General features: G+C 42.1%; 1 protein-coding gene across 2 annotated transcripts in view; it reads left to right on the top strand.

Annotated features, from left to right (window-relative positions):
* Positions 1-1,786: 1,786 nt before the first annotated feature.
* The window catches only part of Psme4 (proteasome activator subunit 4), a 110,990-nt gene continuing 93,484 nt past the window's right edge, over positions 1,787-19,292 (top strand). For both annotated transcript variants that reach the window (XM_057773122.1, XM_057773124.1), the window contains exon 1: positions 1,787-2,043. In XM_057773122.1, coding sequence (XP_057629105.1) covers positions 1,802-2,043 — 242 coding nt within the window. In that variant the 5' untranslated portion in view covers positions 1,787-1,801. The remainder of the gene's footprint in view (positions 2,044-19,292) is intronic.

Here is a 19,292-nt window from a genome sequence, read left to right as displayed (position 1 = left end):
TTTAAAACATTTTTTTATGTAAAATATTTTCAGGAGTGGTGGGTGCCAGAAATCCCAGGGTTTGCCGAAGGTTCAAGGTCAGGCTGGTTTATGTACAGATTAGCCACGGGTACACAGTAAAACCCTGTCTCAAAACAAACAAACAAACAAACAAACAAAAAAATGAAAGAAAAAGTAAACTTTATTATGTTGCTTTTAGGATTATCTTTTAGACAGTTTTGAGGTGGTGACTCTTCTAGAAGTTCTGGGGATAGGGATGGAACTCAAGGCTCTGCCCAGGCTAGGAAAGTGGGCTACCTCTTAAGTCCTGCTACCAGCCCTGGCCTGAAACTCGGAGACCTGATGACCTTTAACTCTGAGCAACCCCTTTGCCTTTGCCTCCCCGGTGCAAGTACTGGGATTACAAGTGCGACCACCATTCTCAGCTTTTGTTTTGTTTTCGTTTGAGTTATTTTTAAACTCACAATCCTCCTTGTTTGACTTCCCAAATGTTGGGATGCCATGATGCCCTGGCTTGGAAATTTCTGGTTACTTTTAGGATCACGCTCAATCCTCCAGCACTTACTTCTTAGTCTCAATACATTGTCTTCTGGATTTTGAATTACTCAGAAAACAAGCCTGCAGCCTCCGCTCATCTGTTAGTTGAAAGATGTATCTTCCTCCTTTCGTTACTAAACAACATTGCACTCAACTTTACAGATTAATTGACAATTAACTTCTAGGGAACTGATACGCCTTCAGTTAGAATTTCCAGAAATCGCCGGGCGGTGGTGGCGCACGCCTTTAATCCCAGCACTTGGGAGGCAGAGGCAGGCGGATCTCTGTGAGTTCGAGACCAGCCTGGTCTACAAGAACTAGTTGAGAAACCCTGTCTTGAAAAACCAAAAAAAAAAAAAAAAAAAAAAAAAAAAGAATTTCCAGAAATCTAGGTAATCACTCATCCAGTATTTACCAAAGTGTTGTCTTTTAATTCTCCAGCTTGTAAGCTCCGCTGACCTCTAAGTCCTTAAGGGCAGAACCAAGGTTTCTTAAACTTTCCATGAGAGCCTAAAATGAGAGGATAACAGACAAAATAGTTCAACTAATATTTGTTGAATAACTATTTTCTTTGGAATGAGAGTGGCCGGGGGACTATCAGAAACTTGACGGTTTAAAAGGGATAAAGGAATACAGGGTACTACAGGGTGTGTAGGATCTTCCATAAACGTTTTTTAAAGATAGTGTGTCACAGGTAGCCAAGATATCACAAACTGACTATGTAGCCGAGGCTGGCTTTGATCTCTTCTTCAGCACACTGCCTCTGCGTGCCCCCGCCCCCAATCCGGGAATACGGACAATCTTAAACTAGGCTGTTGGGTCCCGTGCCGGAGGCCACCTGGATCCTTCTGGAGCAGCGCGGGATCTCTTGTTTCTCGTGGGCGGCCTCACGCGAGGCTTCGCGAACCCAGCCGCGGACACCAAACTCCGCCAAGGCCGAGAAAGTCACCCCGCCACCTCCACGCCTCCTCCGCGGTCCCGCTCCGCCCCGCCCCGCCCCGCCCCTCCCCGCCCCTCCCCGGAAGTGACTTGAGGCCCTTCCGGAACCTCTAGGCCCAGCGGCTGCAGCGTCACCTGACGAGCCGGAGCGGGCCCGGCAGAGTAGCCGCTGCCACCGCCAACGAACCGGGTGCCGCGCGGAGTCCAACAGCGCGCCGGGCAGCCGGGGGGCCCAGCGGTCGGGCCGAGGGCGAGGCGACGCGGACGAGGCGGAGCCCGCAGCGGGGCGGGGGCCGGGGGGCGGGCCGGGGGCGGCCCCGGGCTCATGGAGGCGCCGGAGAGGGCGGGCGGTGGGGAGCCCCCCGAGCCGGGCGGGCGGCCGGGGCTGGGCCCGCGGGCCTTCGTCCCGCAGAAGGAGATCGTGTACAACAAGCTTCTGCCCTACGCCGAGAAGCTGGACGCCGAGTCGGACGTGCAGCTGGCGCAGATCAAGTGCAACCTGGGCCGGGCGGTGCAGCTCCAGGAGCTGTGGCCCGGGGGCCTCTTCTGGACCCGGAAACTCTCCACGTAAGTTGGCTGAGGCTGTCGGCGGCCGGGGCTCTTTGTCTGAGATGCGGCTGCTCAACTTTGTCTTGTCCGGGCGGCTCTGGCCTGGTGCAGGGTTCCAGGGCCGTGGCCGAGCCCGGGAGGGACCCAGCCTCTTGGCTTCTTTCTGCGCCGGACCTTTGGGTCCTGCCGGTCGCCTCTCATACCCAGTGTCCTGGTCGTTTCTCTTCACCTGCCGGGCTCTGGGGAGCCGCAGGGGTCTGCGGACACAGCGACGAGCGGTTCTCCTTGGAGTTCTGCGTGTGTAGCTGTGGGGCAGACAGGTCCGGACTTTGGGGAAGCTACTCCTGACTTCACGTCTGGGTTTCCTCTAGTTCTTTCTTCCCTGAGGATCCACGCATTTTCACTTCTCTCTCTCCTAAACCGCATCGTGAGTGGGAAGGAGACCGCAGGGAGACTAAGAAGTTCTGGTGTGTGTGTGCGCGCGCGTGTCCGTCCGTCCGTGTCTCTGTGTTGATTTGTTTGGTGGAGGGTGCTACTCTGGATTCCTGGGTTTAATTGAAACGATTGGTTTCAAATAGGTGGGTCAGCGCACTCTCAGACTGAGTAGACGTTGATATTGAGAATGTTGTTTTAGAATCCTAGGAAAGCGTATGTTCCTGTTGTGACATTTCCTTTGTCGAGACTTTGCTGATTCTAAGGCAAATAGTGAAAAGCGCTGTCAAGTTGTCCCAGGGCTTTGCTAGCTCTCCGGACTGTGTTTTTGAGTTGGTCAGATGAATGTCGACGACCTTAACGCAAAGAGTTCTTTGTGTCCTCTGTACGGTAGCTGAAAATTTCAGAGTCAGTGGAGTTAGAGCTGGGGCAAAAATGTTTGGAGAGATCTTTGCTCTGTGCGCCTTTACTGTGCCAGAACTCTTTGTGTAAGAATTTTGCTGTTTTGTTTGGTACGCTATATACGGTCTGGTTTATGCATGTGGTTACCGCTGAGTGATCACACGGGACATGTCATTTGTGTTTACCAGGATCTGCTGAGTGAACTGGGTGATGACTCAGGGTTTTATAACGCAATAGTCGGCTGTATCTCCCCGTAATTCTCATGTGCTGATTATTAAGGGGCCTCTGACGGATTTTTCATACCCTTTAACTGAGAGGGTGGAAATAGCTCTCCTTTAATTTAAAAGATGCAAAACTGAATAGCTTAAATAGATAGATAGCTTAGATAGCTCTCCTTAGAGTGATTGTAAAACGTCAAGGTTAACAGAGCTTCTGACTAGAGTATAAAGAAGTTTATAGTGTTAAGGATCCGTAAAAGTAGAGATCAGTTTCACCAAAGAAAACCCGATTTTTAGGTAGTTAAAATTCAGATGCTTCTTCATGTGTTCCCCCAGGTGTTTGTGTTTGGACATAGTAAATACAGTTTGTTAGTTGGGGTAGACCCTTTTAAAATCATTTTGATACACTTGTCAAAGACTATTGCTTTCAGGGGATATAAGCAACTTCAGTGTACAATAATGTAGATGCCAGTGTACGAAGACATCCAGTTTGGATTTATGATCATAGTTAAATGATTGTTTTCTAATTTCTGGTTAATGAGTTTGTAAATTAGCACTAGGTTTTGTTGTTTTGACTTAAGTAATAGTGTTACTAAGGAAGCACTAAAAATACAGTGGGGATACAATGCTTTGTGTAGGGCAGTATTGCTGTTTAGATAGCTTAATGCCGGTAACTTGATTTTTATGTAAATAACCAGCAAGAATTGCTGTCAGGTAGAATAATTTTAGAATGCTGGTTAAATGTTGGAAACTCATTCTTGAATTGTATAGCTATGTGACATTTTGAATTTGATGGACATACTGTGGTCTTTGGTGTGTGTTTTTCCTCTCTAAGTCATATTAAAGTCACCTGTTAGTTGTGCTTCCCCACGCCACTTTTTAAAAAGCCACAGTGTGTTGTTTAACATCTACATAATCATCAAGTGATCATGTATAGTTTTCTAGAAGAAATATTAGTAGAAAATTTCATTCTTCCCACCAACTCTGGAAATGTGAGAAAATTACTTAATCAAGCCTTTCTGCTTTCTTGTGAATAAAAGGAAGGGCTAAACCATTCCTGCAAACTATTTTTGCTTTGATATTCTGTTTTTTTTTTCTTTTTAACATTACTTAGGATTGGGGGGGGCTTCATATAAACCAGTTGTGATTTTTCCCACCACCTCCACCCTGAGATAGGTATGCCAGGCTAGGGTGGGGCATGCCTTTATCTACCTTTTTGCACCTCCTAATGGTGGAATTGCTGACAAGAGATCATGCCTGGCTTAACTTTTGTTTTTGAGACAGGGTCTCTAGTAGCCCAGGCTTACTTCAAACTTGAACTCCTGACCCCTGTCTCCACCTCTGAAGTGCCAGCAATTATTCACAAACAGCCAGTTTTCTCTTTATTTGCTAACCAGCTCTTTGTGCCAGAACCTCATTTTTGTTTCCAATTTGGATAGTTTTTAAACACAAAAAGTTTTTACCTCACGCATTTTCAATAAAATTTATTTAATTTTATTTTTATTGTGTATGTGTGAGAGGAGAGGACAAATCTAATCGACTCTCTCCTTCTCCTCTTCCACTGTGGTTTCCTGCGGTCAAAGTCGGGTCTTTAGGGTTGCCTGCTAAATGCTTTTACCTGAGGAACCATTTTGTTGATTCTGAACATTTTTTATTATGGAAAATATCAAACATACAGAAGAGAATAGCAATATAATGAATATCACTTTTTATCAATAATCATCAAGCTTTGCCACTGATTTTGCTCTGAGTTCTCCCTCTATCTGCACTCCCTTGTCTGAGGTTTACTATAATCAGAGCTCATGGGCAGAACAGTTTTAAAGGCTGATTCATTGTGTGTGTGACACACTTGCACTTGTGCCATGATATGCTCGAATAAGTCAGGTAAATCAAAATCCTTTCACCATGTGATTCTAGGGTGTGAAGTCAGGTTATCAGACTTGGTGGGAAACATCCGTATCTGCTGAGCATCTGACCAGGTCTAAAAAAACTTATCAGTGATTGCTTTCATACCTTACTATCTTTTATCCTTTAGAGAGTAGACTCAATTTTTGGGTAACAAATATGGTGTGGAGTAACTTCTGTTTTAAAACATCAAAACATGGAGACAGATGGATTAACAGTAGAGGTAACATCCAATCTTCAATACTTTTTAGTTTTTTGGTGTGGGTTGAGAACCGTCTGGTTTGTGGGACATTCTCTGTCCATTTTGTTCAGGACACACCAGTAAAGGAATAGCTCTACCAAGAAATTTGAGGAGAAAATATGATTTCCAGATGTATCCTTTCTTATTTATTATTTTTATTTATTTATTTATTTATTTATTATGTATACAACATTCTGCCTCGATGTATGCCCGCACGCCAGAAGAGGGCGCCAGATCTCATTACAGATGGTTGTGAGCCACCATGTGGTTGCAGGGAATTGAACTCAGGACCTCTGGAAGAGCAGCCAGTGCTCTTAACCTCTGAGCCATCTCTCCAGCCCCAGATGCATCCTTTCAAATATGTATTTCATTGTGGTCAATTTTAACACCAGTATTGAGGCAGTAAACCACAAACAGTGCCATTGGATGGTCTGAAACCTGGATGATGTCACTTGTGATGGCCATGCCATCTGTCTTGCTGCAGGATTGTAAGATATCATTGTATTGGAAGTCCACATCCGGGGTTTCTTGCTTTTTGTTTTTTCTCCTCCCACAGTGCTGGTTCTGGGACTTGGGGCTTCACACATGTACTTCTACCACAGTTACACCTCCACCCAGAAGTGGGTTTTTGTTTTGTTTTTGTTTTTTTTTTTTTTGTTTTGTTTTTTTTTTTTTTTTTTTGAGGCAGGGCTTCTTTTTAGCTTTGGAGCCTGTCTTGAAATTTGCTCTGTAGACCAGGCTGGATTAAACTCCCAGAGATCTGCCTCTGCCTCCTGAGTGCTGGGATTAAAGGCGTGCGCCGCCGCCACCACCACCTGGCCGAGAAGTACATGTTCTTAATTGAAGCGGAGGAGTTTTGTTTGATTGTTTTGAGGTAGAGGCTGACTCTGAGCCCAGGCTAGCCTGTAGCTCACCTTCTAGTTTAGGAAGGCTTGGAACTCATTCATGGTCCTGCTTCAGTATTCTGAGTGTTGGGTTATAGGGTGTGAGACACCAAATAAGCAAGAAAAATTGAGAGATGCTTTTCAATAAAAACCTCTGAAACCTTCTAATTGTCAATTTTCTGCTAAATGAAATTCATTTGTAGTTAAGTCTCAAACCCTGGGACTAAAGGCTATTTAGATGCCTATTTAACATATCAAAGTGAACCTGACCACCTGGTTCTCCCAGCTGTCCTTCAGCCCCTACCTGTTACAGGGTCCTGAAGTCTCCAGTCCAGGGGGCTGGGCCTCTCTTCATATATATTCCTAGCATTTTGGTTACCTGGCCCTTTTGTACCTTTGGCCTCTTAGTTGCTGCACTTGCTTCCCTTCTTTTCCCTCTCTTCTTGTTAATACAGAACTTAACACTTCCATTTTCCACACTGAATCTTATAGAAAGCCAACTCAGTACCTTATTTTATACTAACAGCAAGTTAAGAACACAGTAATGAAAGCAATAGAAGTAAACAGTAACAACAGAAGCCCTTGTATTGGTTTAGCTAACCCTCCACTAGAATATTAAAAGCAGCACACAGCATTCAGATTTTCTTTTGGAGTCTTGGCTTGGTTATTTCCATATTTAGTTTATGCTCAGCATTTCTCTTTTGATCCACATTTCATGCTTTTGTGTGCATATCTTCCTCTCTACTACTTTGAGGTTTACTTTTACTTCTGCAGCCCTCTACCCCCAGCATTTAGGAGTGGTACTCATTGATATTAGAATTTGTCTTTTGTTCTTTGTAACCCAAAGCATTAGCAAAGCTAAGGAATTGTTAATATTATATTCAAAATTTAAAAAGTGAATAGTAGTTTATATTTATAAATAAATACTGGGCTCAAAAGAAAGTATGTCTTTAACCAAAGAATTTAAAGGAACAAACAATCTAGTTTCAAAAAAGGTTAATATTTCATAACTCTGAAGGGGTATTCAGGAGTGATATTCAGCAGATTATGTTGGTTACATCATGGAGTCTGACCTCTTCCTTTCATTTTTCCCCCTCTCACGTCTTCTCCCTCTCCTCTTCCCTCTTCTGTCTTCCTTTTCATTCTCTTGTTCTTTCCTCACCCCTCAGTATTGGACTGAGCCCAGGGCCTTGTTACATACATGCTAGTCCGGCTTTCTATTACTAAACTACATTCCCAGCCCTAAGACTTTTGTTAAAATAAATCTTTTGAGTTTTAAAATAAGTCATAGTTTTAGTTGTTTAATTGTATTTAGTTTATATTAGAACTATTAAAATTTTTTATTGTAGCATCATTAAATTTCAGTAGTTACCGTTTTCTGCTAATTTGGCTGTATTTCACAATACCTGGGCTCTAAACAGTTGAGATAAAAGTATAACAAAGGCTTGTTCTTTAATTTTATAAAATGCCTTGAGGGGGGCGATGCAAGATGGCTCAGTGGTTAAGAGCACTTGGTTGCTCTTCAAGAGGTCCTGGGTTTGATTCTCAGCAATCACACAGTAGCCTTGAACTTATTATGTATTTAACTTAAACTTCTTTTTTAGATAATGTCTCTGGAAACTTCCACTGTCCTCTATAATGGAGGCTATCCTTGAACTCTTGATCCTCTTGGTCTGTCTCCCAGTGCTAGAGTTACCGCTGTACCCCTCTGTGCTCCTTTGCCACCACACTCCCCTTATCTTCCTTCTGTGGGTTTGAACCTAGAACCTTATGTATGTTAGGCAAGTGCTCCTTATCAGCCTTTCTTATGCTTTTTTGATTAATTTTATGTTTATAAGTGTTTGCCTGTGTGAATAAGTGTACCTTACATGAGTTCCTGGTAACCATACAAAGGATCAGATCTCTTAGAACTGTAGTTATTGGCAGCTGAGAGCCACCAGATGGGTGCTGGGAACTGAACTTGGGTCCTTTTCAAGAGGTAACTAGGTTACAGGCCTGTGCAGACCCTGCTTCAGAAAACTTTTTCTGTGTTGGTTTCTTTGTGTAGCCCTGGCTTTCTTGGAACTCTGTAGACCAGGCTGGTCTTAAACTCAGAGATGTACCTGCTTCTGCCTCCCTAGTGCTAGGATTAAAGGTGTATGCCACCACTGACTGGTTCAGAAAACTGTTGTATATGATTCAATTTAGTGTTCATTGCTCATCACCTCCCAATGAAATCGATAGTTAATCCTTTATTTAAGCACTACTTAAAGTTGGTCAGATCCACTAGTTATGTGATAAACTTGGAATCTGAACCAAGTTCCTGCGATTTTTCTCCTGGCTTTGTTGCCTATCCTATCTACTCTGATATCTGAGGTTGGAGGTTTGTTTGAGCCCAGCCTAAATATTGAGATCATTTCTATGAACAAACAAACAAGCAAATAAATAAATAGGTAGAATTAGGTGTGTTGGCATACAGCTTTAAAGACTAGCACTTGGAGACAGGCAAGAGGATTTGGCCAGCTTGGGGTATGGAATTGAGGAATTATGTTAATTAGAAACACACCAAAAATATAGTAAGCTTCACTTCCAAAGCTAATAAGCAAACCTGAGCTGTAAGATATGCCTCAACTAACGCAACACAAAGCCCTTCTTCCTTGATGCTGCTGTGCACCTCAGCCTAGTGTCTGCTGGTTTCACTGCAAGGTGAGGGAGCCTCAGGTCTTCCTCTATCATAGGGATCTTGTTTTCTTTGGTGGGGCAGGTGCTGCAGTGTGATTCTGTAGACATAATGGTAACTGACAAGGCCCTAATCGGTCGCAGCTCAGTCTCTTTTTTGTTGGAAATAGGTAAAAACAGCGGTTTTTACAGTAGCTCGAAACTATTGGCATAACAGTTTTCTTTTCTGATCTTCAGCTCATATAAGCAGCAATTACTGATTGAGCTACAAGAATACAAGAAATAAAAATAGCAAGTTAACAATTTAATATCTGTAACATGAAGAGAATATTAAAAGAGAATATTGGTAGAATTTTGAATGAACGACATAGACACTATGCCACACACTAAGGGGCCTAGTGTGCCAGCAGTCAGCAAAGCTACATCAGTTCTTTCCTCTGCTCTCTTAAACTACCTTAGGGACTGTAGGTGCATTCATTTTCTGCTGTTGTACTCCTGAAAGAATGAAGCTTTCTGATATTTTCTCAGTCTGTTTGGGATGCTGTAAATTCCATAAACTGGGTGGTTTAGAGCAAGTATTTATTTCTCCCTGTTCTGGAGCTTGGAGTCCAAGATCTTGGTGTTGTCATGAACAGGTTCTGGTCAGAGCTCTCGCCAGCCAGCTGCTCCCCACATCTTCACCTGTTGGGAGGGATAAATATGAGCTCCAGTTCCTTCTAAGAACATTGATCCCATTATGAAGGCTTTAAGAAAAATGGCCTCCCTACAGCCTTACCTCAGAATACCTTGGTGTTCAGGATTAGGATTTCAGTGCATTCGGTGGGGGAGGGTACAGACAAGAATTCCTTTAGGGCTAGGAAGGGGCTTTTATGTTGCTGTGTGTATGAGAATGTGTGTGAAGGTGTGTTCACCTCTGCCAGTGGCCCCAGAGGCCACAGCTTGGTTCTTCCTCTATTGCTTCCCTGTTTTATTTTCTAAATGTACCTAGAGCTGACCTAGACTGTCTGATCAGTGAATGGATCCCCAAGGTTCTTCCTGACTTCCACCTCTCTTAGTGCCATGGTCACAGTCCGGGACTACCAAGGTTAGTGCTCATGAGTGTGTGTGTGTGTGTGTGTGTGTGAGAGAGAGAGAGAGAGAGAGAGAGAGAGAGAGAGAGAGAGAGAGAGAGAGAGGTGCATGTATCTATGCACATAAGTGTGTACATGCTTTGGCCAGAGGAGGATGTCAGATGTTCTGCTCTCTTATTCTCTGCCTTCTTTTTAAACTGTGTCTCACTGAGCCAGAAGCTAGGCTGGCAGACAGCAAGACCCAGGGATCCTCCTGCTGTCATGCTCTATCTGTGCTCCCTGCTCTCCAGTGCTAAGTCTATGTTTGGTCATGCCCTGTTTTGTTTGTTGTTGTTGTTTTGGTTTTTTAATATAGGTGCGGGAGATTTGAGCTGAGGTCCTTGAGCATGCTTATCCGTTGTTCTTATACACTAAGCCATCTCCTCAGCCTCAACTTCCTCCATTTTATTTTGGGGGCAGGGTCTCAGGCTGGGTTTGAAGTGACAGTAACTGCCTCATCCTCCTAAGTGGGAAGATTAAACAGATGTGAGAACCCTGTCTGGCTAGTTATAGAAACTTTGTGACAGCCAAATTTCATTAAGACCACAGAGATCCTCTTAATTAACTTTATGGAAAAGAAGGAAGGCTTCATAGCTGTATATCCTGGGAAGTCTACCCCAGGAAGGCTCATGACTAGCTGGAAATGTTTTTGTATTATCTTGTATTGTCTTTTTCTGTGGGAGCATGGAACATGATGACTAGTCATTTATTTGTGTGTTCTAGATGGTTCAAGAAATGTTCTATTAAAAAATTCAATCATGACTCTTACTAAGGTTTTCAAGTATTTTGAGATATCTGATAATTACTTTTAGTCTTAACTACTTGTGAAAGAGGATGGACAATCCTTAAGAAGCGTCAAGTAGAGTTTTTGAGCTTAAGTATACAAAAATCAACCTGGATTAGTTTAAAAAATGATGGCTGTTATATTCTACTTCCATTTTTTAGAATCTAGTTTCCTGTTTGTTTTTTTAAAGATTTTTAATTGCATGTGCTTATGTAGACTATGAATGGATATGTGCACACTTGGTGCAGGTGCCCATGGGACCAGAAGAGTGCGTTAGATCCCCCTGGAGCCAGAATTCCAGGCAGTTGTGAGCTGATGACATAAGTGCAAGAAACCAAACCCAGGTCCTCTGCTGTAGGACTCTTAATGCTGAGCCATTTCTCCACCCACCCCAACCCCCGCTGGCTTTATTAGTATTTAATACTCCCAGTATTTTTGGCAAACTTAAATCTAAAATGGTTCTTAAAAACAAACACTTTAAACAGTAACATAGTTTAGTTTTTGAAATTTGAGATGGTTTTGTGTGGACCAGGTTGGCCTCAAAAACTCCCTTTGTAGACAAGGGTGTGTTTGAATTCAGAGATACATCTGCCACTGCCTCCTAACTGCTGGGGATTAAGGATGTTGTCCACCACCACTCTACCCTATCTCTTTTCTCCCTCCATTTCTCCTTTTTTCCCCCGGCCTCCCTCCCTCCCGCCCTTCCTTTCCTTGCTCGGGTGTGATGGCACTGGAAAGGCAGAGGTGGATGGTGTCAGTCCCACTGGGCAATAATAAGGCCACTACCATAATTTTGAGCCAAATTTAAAGCAAGCTTTAATTAAATACTGGCCATTTCCACTCTGGGGTTCCCAAAAAAATGACCATGATCTATGCTGGCCAGGTGCTTGTAAAGGCAAGCTTACAAGACTGTATACCTCCTGCTTTTGTCCACTTGGGGTCACTTCCTACTTCCTACATCATTTCCATGGGATCAAGCACATCTGCTGCAGCTGGTCAGCCAAACTTGTTTAGGGAAGTGGGAAGTGTGGCTTGTTATCACCCTCCCTCAACTCAGGAAGTATCTGTCCTTGGGAAAGGGTCTTACAGGTTAGAGGCATTTTTTGTTTGTTTTGTGGATCTCTTAGGCACAAAAATTAAAACTTAAAACATAACTTTGACTCTCAAACGCCTCCCTTGAGTTGACTCTTGTGTTGGATTCCTATCTATATTGGGATGTAATAACTATCAACTAATAGCAACCAAATAGGAATTTATATATCTAGTTAAGGTATTAATGATGGAAGAACAAATAGTAATTAGCAGAAAAAGAAGGGTCAAAGGGCCTGTGGTGACTTACATCACAGTTACTGTCCAGAAGGAGCCTAGAAATGAGAATGGCACCAGTCATTTATCTCAGATCTCTCTCTCTCTCTCGACAGTTTGTCCTTCCTTCCTTCCTTCCTTCCTTCCTTCCTTCCTTCCTTCCTTCCTTCCTTCCTTCCTTCCTTCCTTCCTTCCTTCCTTCCTTCCTTTTTGTAGCTTTGTTTTGGCACAACCAGATTATTTCTAATCATTTCTGAATGGTTTGTATAGAAACAATAATTTTGTCTTAAAGCTATGTTTACATAGAACAGGTTGAATGCTCTGTTATACTCTAGAACTATTTCAGATAACAAAATTTATCTGTTGATAGATCTGGGTCTATTTGGTTTTTAACAGATAACTTTTCTGATATGCCAGTAGGCACTAAAGGTGTGTAGCCATTCTGTCTCCTATGCCTGGGAGTTTCCTTTTGACCTAACATGTTGAGGACAACAAGCAACATATTCTCTTCTGTAACCACTTCCTGCAGAAACCAGGTTATAGTTGCCAGGGCCCAAGAAGGTTGGAATGGTAATAAAAAGCTGAGAGGGGATTCAGGCAATGGGGCATTCATCAGAAGTATCTAGTTAGTTAGCCCAGCTAAACAGATAGGGAGCAGTTACATCATCTACTGGTTCACATCAGCTATCAGCAAGTCCAGAGCTTAAGCCATTTGGAGCATTTTGTAGTCCACAGCTGATTCCTTGTTGGTGTCTGTCAGCCTAGTGGAAATCTGATGAGATAGATGAGATAGAAGTTAAAGGTTTAGGAATTTAAAGGAAAATCTTTTTTTTTTTTTTTTTTTTTTTAATTTGGAACTTTCAGGCCCATAGACGTAGTAATTGGGGGAGGGGAGGAGTCCCAAGACCAGGAGAGAGATCTCACCTCCAGGAATAGGCATGTGAGGGGAAACTTAACTTTTCTGCAGTCCCTTGGTAGAGGTGGATCCAAATTTTAAGACCCCCTAGACTCCCTGGAGCTTATGTAAATTTTTAGTTTACAAAAAGATAAAAGTTCTAGATATATAAGCATTACCACTGTTTGCTATCTATACTAAAAGCCATGTTGTAGGAAAAGCAGCCAATAGCTGTAATAGACTCACACCTTTGAGTCATAGTAAAAGCTATGGATTTGGGTTAAAAAGCATGAACGTAATTTTCCTTTGTTCAGAGAGCTGGATATATAGATTGGACAGAGGTATTTTTAGCCTGATAAGAAGCACTTTTAAGAAGCACTTTTAAGGGGGCTGGAGAGATGGCTCAGTGGTTAGGAGCATTGCCTGCTCTTCCAAAGGTCCTGAGTTCAATTCCCAGCAACCACATGGTGGCTCACAACCATCTGTAATGAGGTCTGGTGCCCTCTTCTGGCCTGCAGACATACACACAGACAGAATATTGTATGCATAATAAATAAATATTTTTTTTTAAAAAAAAAAGAAGCACTTTTAAGATTATATGCTGAAAGCAACCAAAAAATTCTTTTTAATTTTGAGCTTGTGAATGAATAGTAAGTAGTTAGTTTTCTATAGCAGCTCATCAGAACTTCATTGATCCTTGTTAAAACTCTTAACTTTTGAAATCTTAGTTAACAGTAACATAAATGGCAGGAAAAATATCTCAGATATTTTCCATTTTTCACATATATTAAAGCACTTTCTTACCTTTATAGCTGCATCTACACATCTTAAATCATCATCTTAGACCCTCAGACCTTTACACATCTTAGAACACTGAGACACTCGGAACGTGCATAGACTTTACACCTTCTTTCATTTACCAGAGACATGAGTACTTACTTCTGAGAACAATCTTTGCAGAACAAGTTCTTTTGAATAAAGGAACAGTAAGTTACATCTAAAATCAGTTTATCCTATAATATGAAGCCTCTTAGCAAGACAAACCTGTTTGCCTTTCTTGGCAGGAAAACTAGTAGCTCTAGAAAAAGCAAGGCTTGATTTTTGCATATCAAATGAACTAACAAGGTAGATACAGAAAGAGCTAGTTGCCTACTATGAGGGCTGATGAGAAGCCAAGGACAGTGGCCCTGGGTTTTGATCCTACTTCATGTTCTGGCTTTGTGGGAGCCTAGCCAGTTTGGATGCTCACCTTCCTAGACCTAGATGGAGGGGGGAGGACCTTGGACTTTCCACAGGGCAGGGAACCCTGACTGCTCTTCGGAATGGAGAGGGAGGGGGAAAGGAGTGGGGGGAGGGGGAGAGGAGTGGGAGGAGGGGGAGGGAAATGAAAGGCTGGGAGGAGGCGGAAATTGTTTTTTTTCAATAAAAAATAAAAAAATAAATTAAAAAACTGACTAAGCTAAAGTTAGCCTAGCTGTCAATGCCATCAGAAATCAGAGAAGGATAAATTATAGTAGGCAGTAACAAATGGTCTATATATCAGTTTAAACGACAGAGATTTACCAATAGCCTAGACGGTTATTCCCATGGTGTCAGTTGCTTTATTGAGGCAGAAATCACTGGGCAGCATTAGTCTTAGAATGGCAGGTCCAGAAAACTAAGAGACTTTTTTGTGGAGGAGGGACTTGGGGTACTGACCTTACTTCTCCAGTGTCCTGCTTATCTGCCGTTTGGTAGGGTCCTGGCAGTGGGTGAGGCATTGGGGCATTTATGCCCAGTGTTTAGCATTACCACAGTCCAGGTGGAGTGGTTGGTGCCCCATATATCTCCATTGGAGACCTTGCTGTCACTGCTAGGAGCTGGGGGTCTTTGTATAGTAAACTTTTTCCATTAAACATTTTAATTGCTATATTCAAAAGTTCTCTTGACCAGTTTGAGGACCATTATCTATTAAGTATATATGAGCTAAACAAATTTTGCTTGTTTTAGTTATTTGCTGGAAAACATATATAGGAGGTTAAATAAAGCTTATTCCTCTAAATACATTTGAACTTAGCATGACAATAAGCATAGTTCTGAACATTAGAGGATTTTAATCATTTATAAGGTGACTTAATAACTTTAACAGTTTACAATAAGTTAGTAGCTTTTTATAAGGTTAGGATTTTATAGCTTTATCCCTGTTAGGTTTAGCCATTAAAAAAATAACCATTTCTGAACTGAGCCTTTTTAAGTATCAAAGTAAAACTTTTAATCATAAATAAAGTCCATGGGAAATTGTCAGCTTTACTTTCCTGGTCCTTTCATACTGCACTATTAAAGAATATAACAAGTTTCTTATATGACTCAGTTTATCAGAATAGCTAAAGCTTAACAAAATCAGCAAAGACAAGGAGGGTAGGCATACATTCTTCAGCCTGAGTAGACCTTAGGTATGGCTAGACATTCTTTATGCTGGTGGCTCTCAGGCTTTCTAATGCTGTGCTCCTTCAACACAGTTGCCTATGTTATGGTGACTTCCAACCTTAACATCATTCTCTTTGCTATTTCACAACTGCAGCATGCTGCGTTAGGAATCACAGTGCAAACATCCAACCCCCAAGAGTTGTGACCCATAGATTGAGAACATTGCTCCAAGCTCTTTCCCAGATTGGTTTTTTTGGGGGAGAGGGGCGTGGAGAGGTTGGTTTTTTTTGAGACAGGGTTTCTCTGTGTAGCTTTGGAGTCTATCCTAGAACTTGCTCTGTAGATCAGGTTGGCCTCAAACTCAGAGATCCTCCTGCCTCTGCCTCCCGAGTGCTGGGATTAAAGATGTGAGCCACCACTGCCTGGCTTCCCAGATTGCTTTTGCAAGACCATTTAGGTCATTGTCTTGTTGCATCATAAGATTTCCCCGTTTTTGGTGTTTAGTGTTTGGTGTTCATAGTTGTAGCCCTAACTCTTTAGCCTTTTATTTATTTTTAAGATCACATGTTAATAATATAAAATATTTTATAAACTTAAAAATGTCCCATAGCCTTATAAATTTAAATATTTTAAAAGCTGTTCCTTTAAAAGTAACCAGTTTTTCTAATTTTCTGTAAAACTCCAAAATTTCCTCTTAAGTTTAAAATCTCTCAGTCGTATGCTTCTGCAATATTTTTAGTTCAAGAAAGAAAAAAAAGCAGAAAAACAGAGCACAACCAAACTCCCACAGTGCCAACAATTCAATGTTCATTGTCTAGGATTCACTTACAATACTTGGGTCAGCTCTCTGGCCTCACCCTCGACAATGTATATAGCCTGTCTTCTAGACCCCAACTGGCTCCATTTCATTGTGACTGGTGTTTCTGGTGACTATCACATACATGGCATGATCATCTCCAAAACTGCTAGGGTCCTTCTCTTGGGCTCTCCTTAGGAACTCCAGCCCTACCGCACAATGGCAAGTCTTAGTTGGTCTTCATGTCTTCTTTAAAGCTGTTACCACTTGGGTGACTCTTATATTACAAAATTTGGCTGCCAGTGCAAGCTATGTTCCTGTATATGAATGCATGAAGATAGTTTAAATACATTATTAAACAAGAATTGTTTTTAAATCCTATCTTTCATAAACCTTGTTTTCAGGACAGGAATTAACCTAATCCAAAACATCCTGGAGACTTGTTTTCCCCTTCTTATTTGTCTTATACCATATGGTCACCTTGGTTCAAGATGATGATGAAGTCATGTGACATTCATGCTCTCTAACCCTTAGCAAAGATGGCTGTCAACCATGTGGCTGCCTCCATAGCAGCTAAGATGGCGGCAAGCCACATGTTACTTATATGTCAAAATTGTGTCATGCCGCATGGTTCCTTTAAGATTACCGATGCATATATTTTTAATTATTAACTCTATGTTGGCCATTTTAAGTTAACTTTTTTTCACATACTTTACAGATTTTTAACCATACCCAATTAACTTACAAATCTTGAGAAACAGAACAGAAAGTTTACATAAGTCTTTTTTTTTTTTTTTAAGCTATTCTGCTTACTCTCTTTCCCCTGTCACAGAATCAGATATATTACCTGACACAGGATATGGAGGAAACTTTTAAATGTGCTTGGTCTATAAAAGGGAGAACAATAACCCAACTCTAGAGCCAGCTTTTCAGTAACGTAAAATAACAACTCTGTTATCCACACCCCAAAGACATATGAATCCTGCTAACCCTGAATCCATTGACCCAAAAAGCTCATAGATAAATTCTGAGTACTTGCTATCAAATCAGCATGGTAAGTGGTGTTAGCTGTGGTGGTTGGTGGCTTCTAGTGGCAACACAAAACACAAAGTTTATACGCTCAAGGGAGATCAGTCAGTAACAAAACATGGGGTGTCTACCGTATATATTCATGCATTTAATTTATCAATCTAGACTCCCATGTTTGCAGCAAAACTTATAGACACACCAGAAAACACAAACCCATGCACACATGTAAAACATAGACAACCAGAACCAGGCAGTGAATGGCATCTTACATCTTGCGCTAGATGGTAGAGTATTGGGGGTCCTGTTGAGCCCCCTCCACATCCCAGGTTTGGATCCTGCAGGACAGAACTAGCCTATTTCTCACCAGCCCTCTGTAGATGCATGGTAGTTTGTCAGAGGACAATAATACCACTTACCAGGGTAGGGACATGGGGATTAGAAGAGTTAGTAAAAGGCATGAAATCGTGAGTAAAAATAATAAAGCAGAAAACATAGGATAGTATTGGGAGGGAGTTCCGGTGAATAGGAGATTCACCTGCATTTAGTTTTCCATACGCTTTTATACCCCAACACTAGAGGGGGAAGAAAACAAAAGACTGCTTTAATATGGTACAAAGGACAACTAGAACAGTTATTCCATGTAGTGCTTTGAGACAGCAAGTCATTAGCATTCTGTTGTTGAGGCAGTGAACACACCATAGACCAAGTCCTGAAGGTAGCTATTCCCAAGGTCAAACCTCCTCTTTCAAAAGAGAGCAGAAATATCCTTGAATTTCCTGACCCTGTGTGTCTGGGAATGGATCTGCCTCCATGGGCCATCCTAATGTCAAAAGGACCAAGTAACCACACCCTAGGTCAGGATGTGTAGCTCTGGCTGTTGTCAACAGTTTTGAGCAACCTCGAACTCTCTGACCTTCAGACAAGGTGGAAATAGGCTCACATTTTTTGGCCTCCATAGCAGTTAATTCCAGTAGTCCACAAAACCAAAGGCATGCTTCAGAGCCTTGGAACCTCTCAAAATACATGCTTCCCGAGGCAGCCCCCGCTCCTGGAGTTCTGGAGTGAAAGTAACTTTCTCTGGGGCCTCCAGAAAATGATGATTTCACCTGATGAGAATAAGACCACTACCATAATTTTGAGTCAATTTGAAGCAAGCTTTTAACTAAATACTGGCCGAGATGATAGACTCTGGCCAGGTTCATTCGCAGAAAATGGCCATGAGCTACGCTGTTCAGGTGCTTATAAAGGCAAACCCATAAGGCTATGTGCGTCCTACCTTCATCCAAGTGGGGGCAGGCATATATCCTGATGTACTTCCAACCTATATACCTTCTGTTTACTTGTGATCAAGAACGTCTGGAGCTGTTGGGTGGACCAAATTTGTTTAGGGAAGTGGAAACACGTGACTTACGTTAATCCCAAAGATGACCCAAATTATCATGACCAAGTTAATTAAAGCAAGCAATTAATTAAAGCAAGATTTTTTTAAATTTGTTTACACATGCTGCCTCCCCCAAGGCGGGGTTTGAGAAATTAAGTACTGGATAGAGGAAGACAAGGCTTTTACAGCTCAGGGGTAGGGGGTTTCCAAATGGGGGATTTATTTGGGGGGCGGGGCAAAATAGGGAGCGATACAGTAGCAGGACATAAGTGTAACAAGTTAGTCCCTCCTGAAATAACAACTGCAAGGTGGACCTTACAAGATGGTCATAGCAACAAAGGTAGGGCTACAGGATGGGTACAAACAGCTTTTTAAAACAGTGGCACGATTGCAGCTCCTGCAACAGGAAGTACGGGACCATTTGTAGTTAGGTTACAGGTTGGGCTTAGTGCAGTCCTTGGGAAGCAGGTTTAATCATAAGCAGGAATGAGCCTAGTTTGTCTTTGCCATAAGATGTCTTTGAAGATTGAGACAGGCTGGTTCTTCAGTTATCTTATATGAACAATAACCTCCAGCATCTCAGGGAGTGTTTTTGTCCTTGGGCAAGGTGCTTACATGTGAGAAGCATTTTTGTTTTGTGGATTAAACTTAAAACATAACTTTGGCTCTCACAATAGGTCTCTGTGAGTTTGAGACCACTCTGATGTACGTGCTGAGTGTTAGGCCAGGTAGGTGTATATAGTGAGACTCTGCCTAAAAGAGAGAGCAAGAGACATGAACACTCTTTTTACTTTTAAGCTTGCTTATCTACAGAACTTTTGA

Source organism: Chionomys nivalis, chromosome 6 (genome assembly GCF_950005125.1).
Source record: "Chionomys nivalis chromosome 6, mChiNiv1.1, whole genome shotgun sequence".
Classification (NCBI taxonomy): domain Eukaryota; kingdom Metazoa; phylum Chordata; class Mammalia; order Rodentia; family Cricetidae; genus Chionomys; species Chionomys nivalis.
Note: the sequence above shows the minus strand (reverse complement) of the source record. Positions and strands in the feature narration are given on the sequence as shown.